This window comes from Phasianus colchicus, chromosome 13 (genome assembly GCF_987193195.1).
Source record: "Phasianus colchicus chromosome 13, bPhaCol1.hap1.1, whole genome shotgun sequence".
Classification (NCBI taxonomy): Eukaryota; Metazoa; Chordata; class Aves; order Galliformes; family Phasianidae; genus Phasianus; species Phasianus colchicus.
In genome coordinates, this window is record NC_143448.1 from 14,304,080 (window position 1) to 14,320,707 (window position 16,628).

The 16,628-nt window shown below is 38.1% G+C and overlaps 2 protein-coding genes across 5 annotated transcripts in view; both read left to right on the top strand.

Moving 5' to 3' along the window:
- Nucleotides 1–10,722, top strand: part of LOC116243664 (hypoxanthine-guanine phosphoribosyltransferase-like) — a 44,424-nt gene extending 33,702 nt beyond the window's left edge. The window contains exons 1-9 of one of the 3 annotated variants that reach the window (XM_031615005.2): nucleotides 2,535–3,011; nucleotides 4,839–4,945; nucleotides 5,404–5,587; nucleotides 6,462–6,524; nucleotides 7,084–7,101; nucleotides 7,347–7,429; nucleotides 8,268–8,314; nucleotides 8,711–8,787; nucleotides 10,164–10,722. In XM_031615005.2, the coding sequence (XP_031470865.2) occupies nucleotides 2,994–3,011; nucleotides 4,839–4,945; nucleotides 5,404–5,587; nucleotides 6,462–6,524; nucleotides 7,084–7,101; nucleotides 7,347–7,429; nucleotides 8,268–8,314; nucleotides 8,711–8,787; nucleotides 10,164–10,211 (645 nt within the window). In that variant the 5' untranslated portion in view covers nucleotides 2,535–2,993 and the 3' untranslated portion in view covers nucleotides 10,212–10,722. Of the gene's footprint in view, nucleotides 1–2,534; nucleotides 3,012–4,838; nucleotides 4,946–5,403; nucleotides 5,588–6,461; nucleotides 6,525–7,083; nucleotides 7,102–7,346; nucleotides 7,430–8,267; nucleotides 8,315–8,710; nucleotides 8,788–10,163 lie in introns of those variants that run through there. The other 2 variants (XM_090149378.1, XM_090149379.1) reach the window with 2 other exon arrangements.
- A 526-nt stretch (nucleotides 10,723–11,248) lies between these two features.
- On the top strand, nucleotides 11,249–16,297 carry NUDT7 (nudix hydrolase 7). 2 transcript variants are annotated; one of them, XM_031615000.2, is made up of 4 exons: nucleotides 11,249–11,346; nucleotides 11,604–11,757; nucleotides 12,043–12,201; nucleotides 13,597–14,463. In XM_031615000.2, exons 1-4 carry the CDS (start codon nucleotides 11,291–11,293, stop codon nucleotides 13,978–13,980), a joined length of 753 nt encoding a protein of 250 aa, XP_031470860.1. In that variant the 5' UTR covers nucleotides 11,249–11,290; the 3' UTR covers nucleotides 13,981–14,463. The 2 variants fall into 2 exon arrangements, with proteins under 2 accessions (XP_031470860.1, XP_031470858.1); XM_031614998.2 differs by having other exon boundaries at nucleotides 11,260–11,757; nucleotides 13,597–16,297.
- Nucleotides 16,298–16,628: the final 331 nt, after the last annotated feature.

Sequence of the window (16,628 nt, forward strand, 5' to 3'; positions counted from 1 at the left end):
TGGTTGGAAAGATTTGGTCAATAAATACTGTACATTTCCTCCATATCAGCAATCAAAATGTCTGAGTCTTCAGAACTGGGATTTAAGAACTGATGTTGGGGCGTTCACAATAAATATTCAAACTGAAATCTGAGTCACCTTTTACTGGGGTGTTTCTTTCAACTTCTGCCATCAATCAGTCTGCATTTCCTAAACATTAGAGTACTACAGGAGTTGCAAAACCAGAAAACCTTTCAAGCACGATATTTATAGATATCCAATATTGGCCAAGACCTAGATCACTTTTCTGCTTTAATGAAATAATTTACCTCATGTATTTGCCAAAAGAAAAATAGCCAAGGAAAGTAGAAATGCTCATACTAATCAATTTTTTCATGTAAAGGAACTATATAATCTACAGTAGTAGAGTACAAAAAGTATAGTAGAGACTTAATATTGTGAAATTGTTTCTAATTTCTAACAGTAACGTGCACTATTTGGCACAGATGTGTTGTGTGTTTGTTTCAAACAGCTTTTTAGCAAGCTGGTTAAGCAGCTGGTCTTATCTGTGACTTAAAGCATCCAACAAAGACAGATTTAGGATGGGATCCAAATTACTGAAATAGAAATATTTCTATAGCATATTGATCAGTTTGCTTAATAATACATTGGTCACCAAATGGAAGCTCTCAGCATTAATTTAATACTTTATCAGCCTCTTATAGTCCATGGATCAGGTCTTCAGGGGTGCCAATTAGAGCAGCTCTCCCATAATCTATGATTATACACATTCAGAAACTGGTCTAAATATATAGGAGATCTGTTTTAATGTACCTTTAATGTATTTCAGTGAGAGATCTGTATATGTATAACTTGAACATGGTCTTATTCTTGAAAGTGTTTTTGTTTTTAAATACTTTTTCTTTTTTCTTGGCAAGGACTGTCTTCTGTGGTAGAGGCTTCCCTCTAGTGGACACTTTCTCTAATGTTTTATTTGTAAAGTTTTAGTAAAACAATGGAACAGATGTAGAACACATCCAGCAACATGAATTTGCTTCCCAATTTAAAGTAACTAAATGGAAATCCCTGACAGGAATTAACCTATACCTGTTTCTTGAGAAGATATAAAATTGCTGCAGCACTTAACAGTTCCTTCAAACTGTAAGAAAATGTAGAGCTGTTCAGCAAACTGATGAGTATGTAAACAGCAAAGTAACATCCTGTAAAAACTACTTATTGATTCATAGTTCAGGAAATGAATGCAAGGACAAAAGCAGTGTTGTTCTGCATTGACTGGTTGTTGTTTTACCAGCTGATATAATTAATCTCCAGTCTATGTACAGCTACACCTACTGGCTGAACTTTTCACCTGTAAATTTAGAATGTGATCATAAAAACACCCACAGTAGCACTAATCTTCATAATGTAAATCTCTGACCAGCAGCAACTGAGACCACTAACACATCTACTGGAATTTCAAGTAATTGCCCAGTGGTAGTGTATGCACTTGCTGTTAAGGCTCAAATAAAGATGCGAGAAGTAGTTTTCCCAGTTTCAGAGTCAGCAGAGGATTCCTGAATTGGCTTTAAGTTTAATGAAAACATATATTTTGTCCAATACTAAACTTTTTTCAAAGCTGAGAGTTTCCAAAATCTTTTCTTTCCCCACACAGGCTTTCAACCTGACTACTTTTTATGAATCCATTCAGAAAATATTGGAGGCCACATGGTTGCCCATTTGGCACTTCCCATCTATGGGGATTTAAGCAGAATAGACCTATTTCCCCATCTCGTTCCAGCTGAACTGCTGTCCACATAATAAAGCAATGTCATAACAATAATCTCTTTGGTTGCCATCCCAGGTTTTTGAACCCAAATTACTACCTGCTAGAAAGGAGTGTCTTATACTAGAAAATAGAAAAGCATGGCTTTTCACAAGATAGGGAGTTCACTTATGTCAGGTAAAGAAAATGATTCAGAATTCGTGGAAAGAAGATAACGTTAATTGTATAAAAATAGAGGCCAAATATTCTCAAGACATAAATAATTCCCAAATACTACTAAGATATCAATGAAAATTGAAAATATGCCCATTAATCCACTTCAAAGATTTCTCCTGCAATATCCCGTGTTATCAGAAATGATTACAAAACATGGAGAAAAATCTTTGTTTGTTACTTGCCCTTCCTCCCCATCCCCACCAAGAAAACACTCATATAGATGAATTAATAAAATGTACTCAATCTGGTAAGAACATTCTGTAACATGATGTGTGCAGGCTGCCTTTAGCTCATTTTGTTAGTAGGATTAATTTTCAGAAATCTAAGACTTTCATGTTAATCCTAGATAATACTAGGTTTGGTACATTAAAATAATCAGATTACAGTGAATGTCAATGCCATTTGATTTAAAATGTTATGGAGTACAGAACAGGAACTATTGACCTCTCTCTACAAAATGATAACTTGTCTGATAATCTCAGACATCTGCTTCAAGTCACTGTGAAAAAGCTGGCTTTGTTTATCCAAATATTAGTTTTCTATAGCAAGTAAAAAATAAATATGTGGACTTTATTAAAAAAAAATGTACAAATATTGTATAAGAAATTAGTATATGAAACTATCTTCTGCATATGCAACACTGAACTGCCACCTGCTACAAGCAATTAGCAGATCTGTGTTTTCAGTTAAAAAATGCTATCCTGCCTAGTTGTTTTAACTAATTTGATTCATGTGCTTTCCTTTTGCATCTCCCTCATTCTCCATTCTATTTACTCTTGATTGGCTGCAGCAGGACTAATGCCCATTTTATTTCTGGTTAATCTAATTAAGTAAAAACCTGGGATTGTGATGTCAGTACATTAGTAGAAGGAAGTAACGCTTCCTCTAGGAAGGATAGCAGTTCTGACCTTGCTGAGAAGCATGTCATGGTTTAACTGCAGGATGAAAATAAAGCGAGACAAACTGCAATAATAACACCACCTTGTTCTCTGGTAATATAGTTTAAAGTGAGATTATGGCTTGTGGATTGCAGGTAAGAAAACACAATGCATTCATATTTGGTTGTCTTACTGAGAGAGCTTTTAAGATGGGGGGAAGGTTAATTACAGAAAAAAAAAAAAAGTGCATTTTTAGATACATTGACTAATTAAAAGCATTTTTTCTATTCTTACTAAAAAAATTCATCTTCCATAACAGCTTTTATAACAGATGCATGTGTTAAGTTCAATTATTTACCAATGTGACAATCTGTGTTTAACTTTAATGTATTTATGTTTGTGTTTCTTCATTCTGTACTGATGAAACAACACATACTTATGAATCTCACTGCATCTAACTGTTGTAGCTTGTTGATTTAATTTTTCCCACTTTGTAACTAAGAAATCTGGCTACATCAGTAAATGAACAGAAAATGAGAATGAATCCCACTTAAACAACTAATTTCTTGAGGTATGAGCTTATGATTAAAAAAATTCAATGACTTGTTTTACAGCTTTGTGGGCTTCTTTATTATAAGAGGATGCTGCTGTACTATTTAGCATGTGCCATGATACAAGTGCTTTTGTGAGCCTGTAAGGTAGAGGCAGCATGTTGCTATGGTGATGTCGTGCTCAAACTGAGGCAATTCTTAATGTTCTGTTTATGAACCTTTCAGTAGACCTTACTTTCTTTAGACGTAGTAGAAAACAAAACATTACCGTAATGACTTTGTTTTCAAAAAAACTGTCTTAATAAGCACAATTATTAACCAAATAAAAGGTATTAAACCATGCTGTTGGATTAAGCAACTATCACTATGCATGCCTGTATGCTTCAAGATTTGTTTTGTTCAATAGTTACGCTACCACTGGCAAAGCTGTTCAGCTGGTACCAGTGTAACTGCCAGTATCTCCTGCAAGATTAATAAGGCATAAGCAAACTTGATTTGAAAACAATCCCCATCTGAGCTTTCATTTCACTGACTTCAGACATGAGGAAAGCAGTAACTAAAACAGGCAAAACAGCAGCACTGACATACCAGGTCGTGATCAACTGCAAGAATATTCTTGCAAGTTTAACTGAAAACATCAAGGCCTATTAATTTTGAGTACTTGCAGAATGCTTAGAAACTCATCCTGGCTGAACAGTGTGCATTACCTTCTAATCTTTTGAAATTTATGTTAACTGTCCATCTTATTTAATCCTTAAGTGGATTTATGGACAATTCAGAAGGTAATAACTGATTATCTCATTGCAACTGTTGCAAATTTTGCAAGTAATAAATTACTTCTGCTCCCTACATCCATTTTTTCCCTACTTAAGCACTCGTCTCTCCTATGTCCAAAAAAAGCAGGTGTTAACTTCACGGCTCACAATACTTTATGCTATCACTACCAAATTCATAGCTCTGTGTTGTTCATTAGCAAGCCAACAAATATTTGGTTCTGAAGTTTGTTTTGAAAAATGAAAGGGTGTTCAGTTGGTAACAGAGCATCATGCATGCGAAGTCTGACTTACAGTCTCAGCAAGAAGGCAGACTACCATCATTACATTAAAACTTTGTGTTCTCCTGAAGTAGCTGTCCACTTTATTGCTAAATAAAAAAAGGAATTGGGAACATACTGCTCCTGATTTGTTCATCTCAAAGTTAAGCCTATTCGTATTGCTTCTCTGTGAGTTTCTCTTGCTATTTTCTGCCTTTAAGTGATTAATCTGTAACTTTGAGTATATTTAAAATCCAAAGCAGGCTATGTTTGTGCAGAGTATAGAGGAAGAGACAAGGTGATTTTCTGTCCTTTCTTTCTGTGCTAGACTGGAAGGCTTTTTTCTTTTTCTCCCCTTTGAATGGCTCCATCTTCATTCTTAGCTATTTCCTTTTCAGATAAAAGATGAAGACAGTGGCTATAACAAAAACCTGTTCTGCATTCCTAAGCATTATGAAGAAGATATAGAAAGAGTTTTCATTCCTCATGGACTAATCCTGGACAGGTATGAGAATAATAAATAGTGTTATTGATGGAATGACTAGGTTCCCTCCAAATGAAAAGATTGCTGCTCTATCCTGTCTGTATAGCCCGTAAGAAGTATGGAAACTCTGTGGCTCTAAAATTAAGATGTACTCTGGATTTTAATACAAGAGGTGTTTTAAGGAGAGGACTCTTCTATAGCTTCAGCTAAGTTTCTGTTACCTCAAATATCTTTAAGCTTTCCATTTCCATGTTATTTACATATAACTTAAATCAACAGTATGTCAAATAGAGTAGATGTCATTTGGTGAACTTAACTGCATATACGTAACTAGACTGCCAGGGTCTTAATGTGGTCACAGTTTTGTTATTTAAAAACAAAATCCAAAATGGTTGGACATTGTTTAACAGGTGGACAAACAAACAAATATGATGATCAAAACTCTTTACAGAAATCGGGGTTTGTTTTTTTTCTTCCAGGACAGAACGTTTGGCTAGAGATATCATGCAAGATATGGGAAGCCACCACATTGTTGCACTCTGTGTCCTTAAAGGAGGCTATAAGTTCTTTGCTGACTTGCTGGATCATATAAAAGCACTAAATCAAAATGGTGATAAGTCTGTGCCTATTACTGTGGATTTTGTTAGAATAAAAAGTCACTGTGTAAGTTTCTTTTCCTTGGAAAATTGATTCTCCCCATATGTTGCCATTCTGAATACTAAATATTTATACGGAAGTTCCACAAAAACTGAATTTATCATGTTTAGAGCAACTTATGTTCTGAAAAGCAGGCAATAAATTGATTTACTGATCTGCCCAATGATCAGAAGGATATTGTAAATTTACTGGAATTGGTCTATAGATGGATACTTCATGTGACAAAGTCAGGGTCAGGTCTTCAGTGTCCTCCTCTCCAGCCTGCTGTTTCCATACAGGCTCTATTCTCTTTCAAATGGCAGCCTTTCTTAAGGGGGAGAGTGGAGAGGAGCTTAGCATCAGAGACTTGCTTACTTTCTCTAGCTGCACTGCTTGCCATTGCTGCAGAAATTTGTTTCTGAAATACGTGTGCTGGGAAAGGGAAAGCTTGCTCAGCCAACCCTGGCTGGCCTGAGCCAACTATTGAAAAACAATGACAAGAGTATTTTCTCTATTTCACCTTCTACTTGCTTTGAAGGCTTAAGTCCTGTGCACTGATAAAAAATGTATTCCATGCTAAATACATCAGTTTACAATATCTTATAAATATTTCATAAAATTCTAAAAAATTGGCAGTAACAAAAATAGCCGAAAGCTATTTGGTTTCTATTCTGGAACATGGATGTATTTTTGCTCAGAAGTATTCTGTGCAGACATGCCTGCATTGATATATCACGTCCTTGTCTTGTTCTCAACTACTTAAAAGCTCTCTTACTGAAGCAATGCTGTATATAGTTGCAAGTACCATTTCACAGGAGAACAGCCAAAGCAGCAAACATTACATAAATGCAATGCAGTACTCTAGAGTATATTTTGTGTGAATTTCCCTTTCTCCTTTTAGAACGATTCACCTACAGAGAAAATCAGTATTGTTGGAGAAGAACTGTCTGCATTAAATGGGAAGGTATGACTAGGGAACTTCAGCTTTTAAGGAGAAAGAGCAGTTCTTGAGTATCCTCCAGGAAGCCTACCCTTAACATTTTGGTACTATACAAATAAGTCTTATGTGGCTGTTTAATAATAATAATAATAATTGGCACTTTTAAACAGTAATTCCCAGTGATCTCAGTAGAAACTTAAAATGATCAGCACTGAAATACTTACAAAAGTCTGTTCTGTGTTTTTTCCCACAACCTACAGAAATGAACCATCTTAAACTGATTTATGCAATATATTGTCAGGGTGTTCTTCCTATACACGTGGTACTATATGAGACCTGATAGTTTTCTCAATATTTTGTCCTTCTATATACAATTTCAGAAGGACTCTTAGGAAAGCAATAAAATTCAAGTATTTAAGTAATTCTAAGTAGCTAAGTGACAAGCTCCTTTGAAAACTGATTACAACTTACATGTGAGTGAAGTTTGTAATACAGACTTTTTTTTTTTTGGCCATTTAATTTGCTGAAGCTCTTCATGTAAATACTTCCTTTTCTTTCCTTCCCTATGTGATTCTTTTTCTAGAATGTGTTAGTAGTAGAGGTGAGTAAAGATCTCTTTTTTTTTTTTTTTGGGGGGGGGAGGAAGGGAAGGTGTTGTTCTGCCTACTTTGCAAGGTTAATATTAATTACATTTAAAACAACACTTAATCACATGTTAGCTAAAGCATGCATATCATCTTAGCACATTGTCAGGGCTGCTGTTTTTTCTGCTTTACATTAATATACTAAAAACATGCTTTTTCTTTCAGACTTGAATGATTATTATTTTTTTTTAATTTCTTTGAGGATATTATTGAGACTGGTAGAACAATGAAGGCACTGCTTTCAAAACTGAAGGACAATGAACCAAAGATGATAAAAGTAGTAAGGTATAACCACATGGTTATTTATTAATGTGTGGTAATAAGATATAGTAAAATCACTTGTGAATGATCAAGATATGCACAAACATATTGTTAAAATAAAAAAGCTTCATGGCTTTTTTTTCCTTAGTCTATAAAATCTGATGGGTTCTGTTTACGTTCAAAAGAAAACAGCTCTTTAAATAGGTTCTCTAACACCTTCTAAGTTTCCTCAATACTAGAATGATAACAAGACTTATTGCCACCCCTTGATATCCATCCTTAATCATCTGAGTTTGTAAAATCTAAGAGTTTGTCAGCATTACAAAATGACTTCAAGAGGCATTCTAGACCTGCTTTTGGTTGGTATCTAAAAAGAATTATGTATCTACAGTTATGCTCCCTGCAGCAACCTTCCAGGTTCCCAGCATCTTCAGAAGTCCACAGGAAAATAAAGGATGGATATAACTTTGTGGCAGAAATTGGAGTAACAACTCACAGCTTGTATTTGTTTATATTATTTCTCTCCTAAAATCTTTAAATGCTGCTTGAATTTCCCCACCTATCAATGCTGATACATAGCTGTATGGAGGGGGGAACAAATGATTCGCAATACAAAATTGAAAAGAATTAAATGTAAAGCAGTAAGTTCCATTTGGACTTTTTGAATGATCCTAGATTCAAGTCTTCATTTATTTCTCTATTATAAGGCTGAAAACTATTTCTACAACTGTTAAAATAAAATAATAAAATTATTTTAACTGCATTACTATAGAAGCTTATTGGGGAAGAGTGGGAGAAGTGAAGAAAAGGGCTTGGAATATGACATTTTAAAGATCTTAACCATCACTCCTCTTTATTACAGCTTGCTCATTAAAATGACAAACCGAAGTTCAGGTTACAGACCAGACTGTAAGTACTGCATTTGGTTGTCCAAAATAGGATATCATTTCATGCATATGAAAACTAGTATGTAAGTTTCAGGAAGGCCAAAAGAAATATGGAGAAAATAAATAAAAGCTTTAAAACTGACAATCATGACTGCTTCATAAATAGGTTTAAATGTATTCTAAAAAGATATATACATAACATTAACTGATAAAGATGGCATAGATTCTAACATTGATCTTCAATTTGCAGCTCTGATTCTTAAGTATTAGGCATTCTAAGTACCTTGAAAGCAAGATGAAATATTTCTTAGTATTATGCTTAAACAGATGACCCATATGTTGAATGCAAACTGCGTATCTAAAAGATATTTCTACTACCTAAATAGAAAAAGACTTGTGGCGTGTGTTTGTTTCACAGATATAGGTTTTGAAATTCCAGATAAGTTTGTGGTTGGATATGCCCTTGACTATAATGAATACTTCAGAGATCTGAATGTAAGTACATATGAATGTACCTTGACTGTTACATGCTTGTTAGTTACCTGTGGTAACAGTAATGAATATTACCTTATAGTAGGTGCTTGTAGACGACTAACAAAACTTCAAATTGACTAGATACTTTCATGGAAAAAAAAAAAAGGGGGGCAAAAACATTAATACGATCAGACCATAATTTAAGTGCAGGACTACTAGTCCATGTCTTACCTGTCTATGAATCTGCTTCACAAGACTAGTAGCTCAGCCTTGCCATGTAGTATCCTGAATCTTCCAGGATGGTTGGCAGCATAGTCTGCACACTGCATCTAAAAAGAAATTAATTTGTAATTTGGTTTTGACTTCATGTTTCTTTGTGAAATCCTATGCTGTTTTTTTCTAGTAAAATGTTCAAAACTGGCAGTAGACTGACCTATGTATGAAGGTGTTTCCTATGCTGCAGAATATGTCTATCAAGACCTCAACTCCTTTGTTCTGCTATAGTCACAGAATCACAGAATGGCCAGGGTTGGAAGGGACCTCAAGGATCATGAATATCCAACCCCCCTGCCACATGCAGGGCCACCAACCTCCACATTTAATACTAGACCAGACTGCCCAGGGCCCCATCCAATCTGGCCTTGAACACTTCCAGGGATGGGGCATCCACAACCTCTCTGGGCAGCCTGTTCCAGCACCTCACCACTCTCTCTGTAAAGAATTTCCCCCGACATTCAACCTAAATCTCCCCTCCCTCAACTTAAAACCATTTCCCCTTGTCCTGCAGTTATCAACCCTTTCAAAGGGTTGATTCCTCTCCTGTTTATAGGGTCCCTTAAGGTATTGAAATGCTGCAATGAGATCACCCCTCAGCCTTCTTTTCTCTAGGCTGAACAAGCCCAGCTCCCTCAGCCTGTCTTCATAGGGGAGGTGCTCCAGTCTGCTTAATATCTTTGTGGCCCTCCTCTGGACCCTCTCCAACAGCTCCCTGTCTTTTCTGTACTGGGGGCTCCAGACCTGGACGTAGTACTCCATAGTCTCCTTAGGCTGCACTGAGTTGTAGACAGACTCTGAAAGTAAGAGATCATTTTCTTTTCCCCTCCACAATTTTCATAAGCATTTACATAAATCTGTCTAGATGGAAAAGTGTCTCACTTGAAAGTCTTTAATATGACAAACCAGTTCTGTTATAGTCACAGTGAGATATTGCAAAACAGTGTAAAGGACATTTCACAGCAAGCATAGTTTAACTCAGCTTACAAAATGTTGTGTTTTAGTTCCAACAGGAGAATGCAAGTAGGAATATAACTTAAAATAATCTTTATATTACCTTTGGAGGTTAAGTTTGACTTAAGTTGTACTTTTTTTCTTTTTTTTTTCTTTTTTTTTTTTTTTAGCACATTTGCATTCTCAAAGAGAAAGCCAAAGAAAAATACAAAATCTGATACCATCAGTCTTCTGGTCTTAACAGCTCACTGGTCTGTACTACGTGTATGAAGAAGTGATCTACTAGTCATGCTCATTTCACTGAAGCACTACTCTGAGGAATGAATACATTTCTAAAGACATACTTCTGTATGGTTTTTTTTCCTATAATTTTGTGATTAAGGATGAATGACACCTTTCAGGTGTTTCAATGGAATGGGAACAGAACAGTGGTCATAAACTTGGTATTGCCTTCTGCTGGAACAACGTGGATACAGGAAGGATGTGCATGTAAATGTGTCTGAGTTTTTATTTACTGTAAGAAATACCACGTGTATTGTACATATGCTGCTATTTTAAGTATGTAAACATACACGTGAGTAGTTAAACAGGCTAAATAGCAGTGAAAAAAGTAATCATCCACATAATTAGTGTGAATTACTCCTCATCATCCCCAGCACAATGGACAGTGTGTGGAATCTGGGGCTTTATTTGCTTTTGCTTTGGTTCAGGTGTCGCCCGTGCTGCTGTGCTGCATCTTCCCTGAGCTAACGACATTAACTGTTAAGTCTTTATGCCAAGCCTGTATTGCTTCAATTAGCCTCGTTCGTTCCCAGCCTTTCCATCAGCGCTCTCCACGTGCAGCCGCTGCCCCGCCCCAGCTCCCCCAGCGGGCGCGCAGCTCCTCACCCGCGCAGCGCCCCGCCCCGGGCCCCGCCTTTCCGCTCAGGGGGAGGAGCCCGCCGCGCTGTGTTGGGAGGATGATGCCAAGTCGCTCCGGGACTTTCTGCTTTCCCAGCTGACACCCAGCGCTGCTCTCCGCGCTTGGTGGCGTGCGGGAAGGCTGCGGTGGCTCGTCCGCTCCCCCGGGCCGCTCCGTGCCTGCCCGCCTGAAGCCTCTCCTCAGCGCCGCTGGGCGGGAAGCGGGAAGGCCGCGTGCCGCCTCACCTGCGAGCCCCGCCTTGTTCCCGCTGCCCGCCAATCAGAATGCGGATCCTGGTGAGCTCGCGTGCTGATTGGAGGGAGCCGTCCGTCAGTCTGCAGGAGAGGGCGGTGAGAGGCAAGGGGAAAAGTCGCGCTCGCGTCGCGGGTGGCAAAGATGGCGGAAGCGGAGCGGGAGGACGAGCGGGAAAGGGAGCGGCCCGCCCGGCTCGGGTAAACCGCGGCTCGACGGACGGTGGCCGTGGGCTGGAAGGAAGAATGGGGCCGGCCGCCGCCTTTCTGGGCCCGCTGCAGGGGAAGGCGGCGCCGCGCGCGTTCTCCGCTGCGTACCGGCCGCGGTGGGGCCTGCTCATCTCGGCGCCGGGACGAGCTGAGGGCCGGGCCGCGGCCGTCGCCTTCCGTGCCCCGCCGCGTCCCCGCGGGCCGCCTACAGCACGGGGCGCCGCAGCTCTTGTTCCGTTTCCTTCCAGAGAGAGTATAAAAGGGAAAGCGAAACTCCGCTTGAGGGAGTGCGATGTTGGGGACAAGTTCTCCCATCTGCCTCTGCGCAAAGCCTCGGTGCTGCTGCCGCTGCTGCTGCGGGACGGCGCGCTGTGCCTGCTGCTCACCGTGCGCTCCATGCAGGTGTGTGCGGGCCGGGTCCTGGCGGTCGCTGTGGCAGCGATAGGTGATTTCCGGCTCTAAGCGTTAAAGCAGAACGCAGAGCGTGAATTGCGGGATGTTATGCAAGCGTGTAAAACCAAGCGCCTTCCTGTGTAGCTCTTGACAAGGCTCGGTTCTTCTATCTGCAGGAACCTCTTATCGCAGTGCCTGAGTCTTCAGGATGATAGATCAGGCCTGAGGTGGTTCTGTAACATGAGCTGTATGAGGTGAAACAAACTCATGACGTGCAACTCCTTTAAATTCCAGATGAGAAGATCACCTGGGGAGGTGTGTTTTCCAGGAGGTAAAAGGGAAGAAATGGATAAAGATGAAATTGATACTGCTCTCCGAGAAGCTAAAGAAGAAGTGGGACTGCAGCCGGAGAAGGTGGAAGTCATCTGTAGGCTTGTGCCTGGGATTGATAAAGTAAGCAATAAACTCTGTCAGTGTATTGTTAGAAAGCAAGTAACTTCCTTTCATATGGTTGTTAATGGCCTTTTCAAACCTGTAATCACAGGTTCTTTAAGTATACAGCCTGTGCTGCTGGCAGAGTGAGGGGAAGAGATTCTTTTTGGAGTTTGTGAGACCACTTATGAAGTCCACTTAGGGAGTATCAGGAAGACACTGGTAAATGGGTGAGTGCCTAGCATAGAGCCAAGGAGATGCTAAGTGGGCTGGAGAATGTGAAATAGGAGTAGTGGCTGAGAGAAGCGGGTTTGCTCAGCTTGAAGTTATTGGGGGATCTCATCTCTTCAAGCACCTCCTGAGTGGTTATAGAGATGACACTAGACTTGTCTTGACACAGTGGACACAAACAGCAACAGGTGCAAAAGAAAACATTAGGTACAAAGAAAACATTCTTCACCATGTGATTAGCCAGGCAGTGGAATAGATTGCTCTGACTTTTAGGAGACAGGCAGAATTTATCCAGGCACAGCCCTGAGCAACACGATGTAACCTCAGAGTTATCTGATTCAACAGCATGCTCAGAGCAGGATTAATTTAGATTGAAAGGGACCTCTGGAGGTTGTGTAGACTGATTCTGTATGGAAATTAAGATGTCACTGGCATTGAAGTCATTGTGTGTAAAGTAACAGGCTGCCAATTTCGATAGTGATATTTAGTATCGTGTGCGAGCAGTTTTCCAGTAGAGGGGAAAATGGTTCAAAAGACTTGATTTTTGTTCTTCAGGTAAGTTTTCTTATTAATGCTCCAACAATCTGTTTCTGTTAGCTGCTTACTTTCAACAATGTGCTCCTCACATTTGAAAAAATGTTAGAATTGCATTGCAAAATGCTTTATTTATTTTTTTAAATACAAATAGCATAAAAAACACATACTTCAGAAGTGATATGTAAAGAAGATCACTTTAGTTTTTAAGTTATGTCGTTTTGGATTGCAGAAGTCTGAGCTCCTAGATTGTGCTATGTCATCTCTATACATACATTCAAAGTGATTTAATTTAAATTGAGTCCTTCTAGACTTCCATCAAATAGCACAAATGTTGAGCTTTGCCATCAGTGCTGTTGAACAGGGATGCTTTACTGTTACTAATGAATAGAATTAGTAATATATCTGAAAGAAATATGGTATAGTGTTTATACAAGTTACTACTTTAATAGTTGCCCCTGCATTTCAAAGAAGGGATGAACATAAATAACCAGTTCCAAAAAAAGTGCATATATCTTCTAGTTAAGATTGCTTCCAGTGTTCCTTTTGTAACATCTGAAATGTTTTTAAAATAAAGGAATTTCTTTTGCCTGGTACAAGCTTAGTGTTTTGTTTTCTGTCTTTTTTTTTTTCTTGTTGTTGTTCTTCTAGATGAATCATTTGGTAACACCAGTTGTAGGATTTATAGAGGATACCTTCCAAGCCTCTCCTAATCCAGACGAAGTGAGCGATGTTTTTGTTGTGCCATTGGAGTACTTTATCAAGCCCTTAAATTACGTGGCCTTGCCATATAAAAACTCATCTGGTTACTTAAGCTGGATGCACTGTTTTACATATGATGACCACGAACGTAAAAAGTCATTCAAGATATGGGGACTTACTGCACATTTTGCTGTATTTCTTGCTATTGTAATTTTTAGGACGAAACCCACCTTTGAAGTTCATTATGATCTTGACAACTTAATTACGTCTGCTGAGAATGGTTTTATGAACTTATACGCATCCATAAATGAAAGAAACAAGAGTAGTCTGTAACAAACTGTCTGATAGTCTCTGTTGAAGGAGGAAAAAGGTTTGGGCTTGTTTTCTTTATATCCATTACTTGATTGAATTTCACATTTGCATTCCTGCTGAATTGGAAAACTTTTTTTAATAAAACTAAGCTGTCAAACACTAACTAGGTTCATAAATTTTCTGTTTTTTAGTTATCAAAAGCACACAGTACTTTTTTTATGAACTTACCATACAGATTTAGAAGGTCAGGTTCAATTTCTGCCTTTGTTTTGTGTGATTCAAGACTGACTTTCTGTGCCTTTCTCCCATTTAATGAAATAAAACTTCTGATTTTTTCCTGTTTGAAATAGAACATAAAAACTTTTGGGGATCTGTCCACATCTTACTATATGCCATATTGCATATCTTCAATACATACGCTATTGTTTTCTATCTTTAACCACTTGAAAAAACACATAATAAAAATATAAAAGGTGGCAAGTGCTTTTACAATTTATTTTGTTTTGGTTGGGGTTGTGGAGGGAGGGAAGGAGGAGGTTTAATGAGTTTTATACCTCTTGCCCTATTTAATATTTCTCCCTGAATTTCTCTAGGCCATGGAAAGCTTAGTGTATATGTAATGGTACTGAACTTTGCTCCTCGGCATTATTAACATCATTCTCACAGCTCCAGCAGTCACTTTAAGGAGAGAAGAGTGGCATTCAGCATTTATGAAATCTAACAATGTTCATCTGTGGTTGACTGTACCAGTAGCCCTGGCATTCTTTGCACAGTGAATCCTTATTGACTCGCTGCTAGTGAACTAGAAGCTTATTTATAGTGGTCACAACATTGTTGGCAAAGGGTTAGTTTTTTAAAAGTGAATTTGGCTGCATTTGAGATGCAGTTGGGAAGTTAACAGGTTGCCAGTCTATAAATTGCAGATCTTTGAGCAACAGAGATGAAACTCCTGGAGAAGTAGTAGTTGGGTTTTAAAAGAACAGTTTTTATTTGTCACTGTTAAACACCTGTGAAATTATTGAAGCATTTATAAAAAATAGTGCAACTTTAAGCACTTAATCATATTTGTATGAGGTTTCTCTCCATTCTAGTGTATGTCGGAACAGAAACTAAGTAAAATGAGAACATTGGTAACTAAAATAGGGCAAACCAATTGGACCTTTGATTAGTAAAGAGGTATTGTGAGCCATAATTACTAAATTAGCAGAATTATTTTCTTTCATTCCTTAATGGAATTGGCTGCAGGAAATGTACAAATGGTACAAATTCAAACTGCAGTTTGTTTTTATTTCTCTTTTCTTAATGTATGGAACTGTAAGAACAAGAACAGTTACAGCTGTTACTCCTGTAGATACTGAGTCAAATCAACCATTTGAACTAATAGAAAAATGGGGCTCATAGAGGTCCACACAACCAGAAATCCTTGAGTGATGTGCTCTAAAGCCACTGGAACTTAATATATAACATAAATAATTATAAAAAACATAAAATAACATAATTTTACTGACATTAATTTTGAAATTTGGGAAGTTTCTTTAACTAAAAAAATTCTCCAGACAACCATCTGGCATCTGAGTGCCCAAACACCCCCTTTGAGCACAAAAACAATAGAAAGAAACAATTGCCTGCACCACAGCTGCAATTCTGCAAGTTTCACAGTAACTAATGGGAGATTATTTCTTTGGGCAGTCTTTAGATAAAACTGCCACAGTTCTTGAGGCAGAAATGAGAGGAAGATTCCATCCTACACAGTTCTCATACCTAATGAGTGTCCTGTTCATACTCAACTTCCTGCCTTCAAGAGGGAAGGAGTGTGCCCCAAGCAGAGCATCATGAAGTCTGATTTTTCCCTGACTGACACTACCTGTGTTCAAGAACCAAAAGGACGTTTCCGTCTGTTGATGATAAGTGCTCTTTTGAGTTGAAAAGTGCATCTTTACAGCTTACAGCTGTTCTGCACTTTGTATTTCTGAGCAAGAGTATGACTATACATTATGTGAGATCGAACTTGTAAAGAAGAGGTTTCCTGGGGGTGATGGATCTTTGCCTTGTGCTGCAGAGAAGATGTGTAAAATGAAAGCAATCTAGCAAATACGTTGTTCTGAGAATTTCCTATTAGAATGCACTCTGCTCTTCAAATTAGTTCACAGCCTATGTCAAAAAATTCTTCATTATATTGTAAATAAAATTTTAAGCATCTAAAAAAGAGCCTGCTTTTTGTTACATGGAGCAAATGCCTTGCAGTTTAACACTCAGTGTTACAGTGCCTAAGTTCTCTTTTAAATCTGTCTTAGGAGTCATGTAATAAAGCCCTTACGAAGAATTGGGTGTCCTGTTGTTCTCTCTTGTATCATAGCTGAAAAATATTAAAAAGACATGAATTTTATTTTGAACATAGTGATTTAAGGGACCCCTTTATTTTGAATAATTGATTGCAAATGCATCTGTCCTTTGTAAGTACAGTATGTTCATAACATAGCTTCCAATCTGAAAATGTATTTTATATTTATTTACCTCTGTGTTTATTCTCATGAACTAATCAGTAAGGTTATTACTCAACTGAAAAAAAGCTATTGAAAATATGTTCCAGAGTACAGTCTCTAATTGTGGGTAAGCAATGCTAATGTGACAGTAAAATGAGTGCAAAGGCTTAGATCACATCAAGAAAA

Bases quoted from the DNA above. Each gene is read 5' to 3' on its own strand.
- NUDT7 (XM_031614998.2), top strand. From the start codon at position 11,392: ATGGGGCCGGCCGCCGCCTTTCTGGGCCCGCTGCAGGGGAAGGCGGCG. The intron at 11,758-12,042 runs GTGTGTGCGGGC...TTTAAATTCCAG, and splicing joins TCACCGTGCGCTCCATGCAG to ATGAGAAGATCACCTGGGGA. The intron at 12,202-13,596 runs GTAAGCAATAAA...TTGTTCTTCTAG, and splicing joins TTGTGCCTGGGATTGATAAA to ATGAATCATTTGGTAACACC.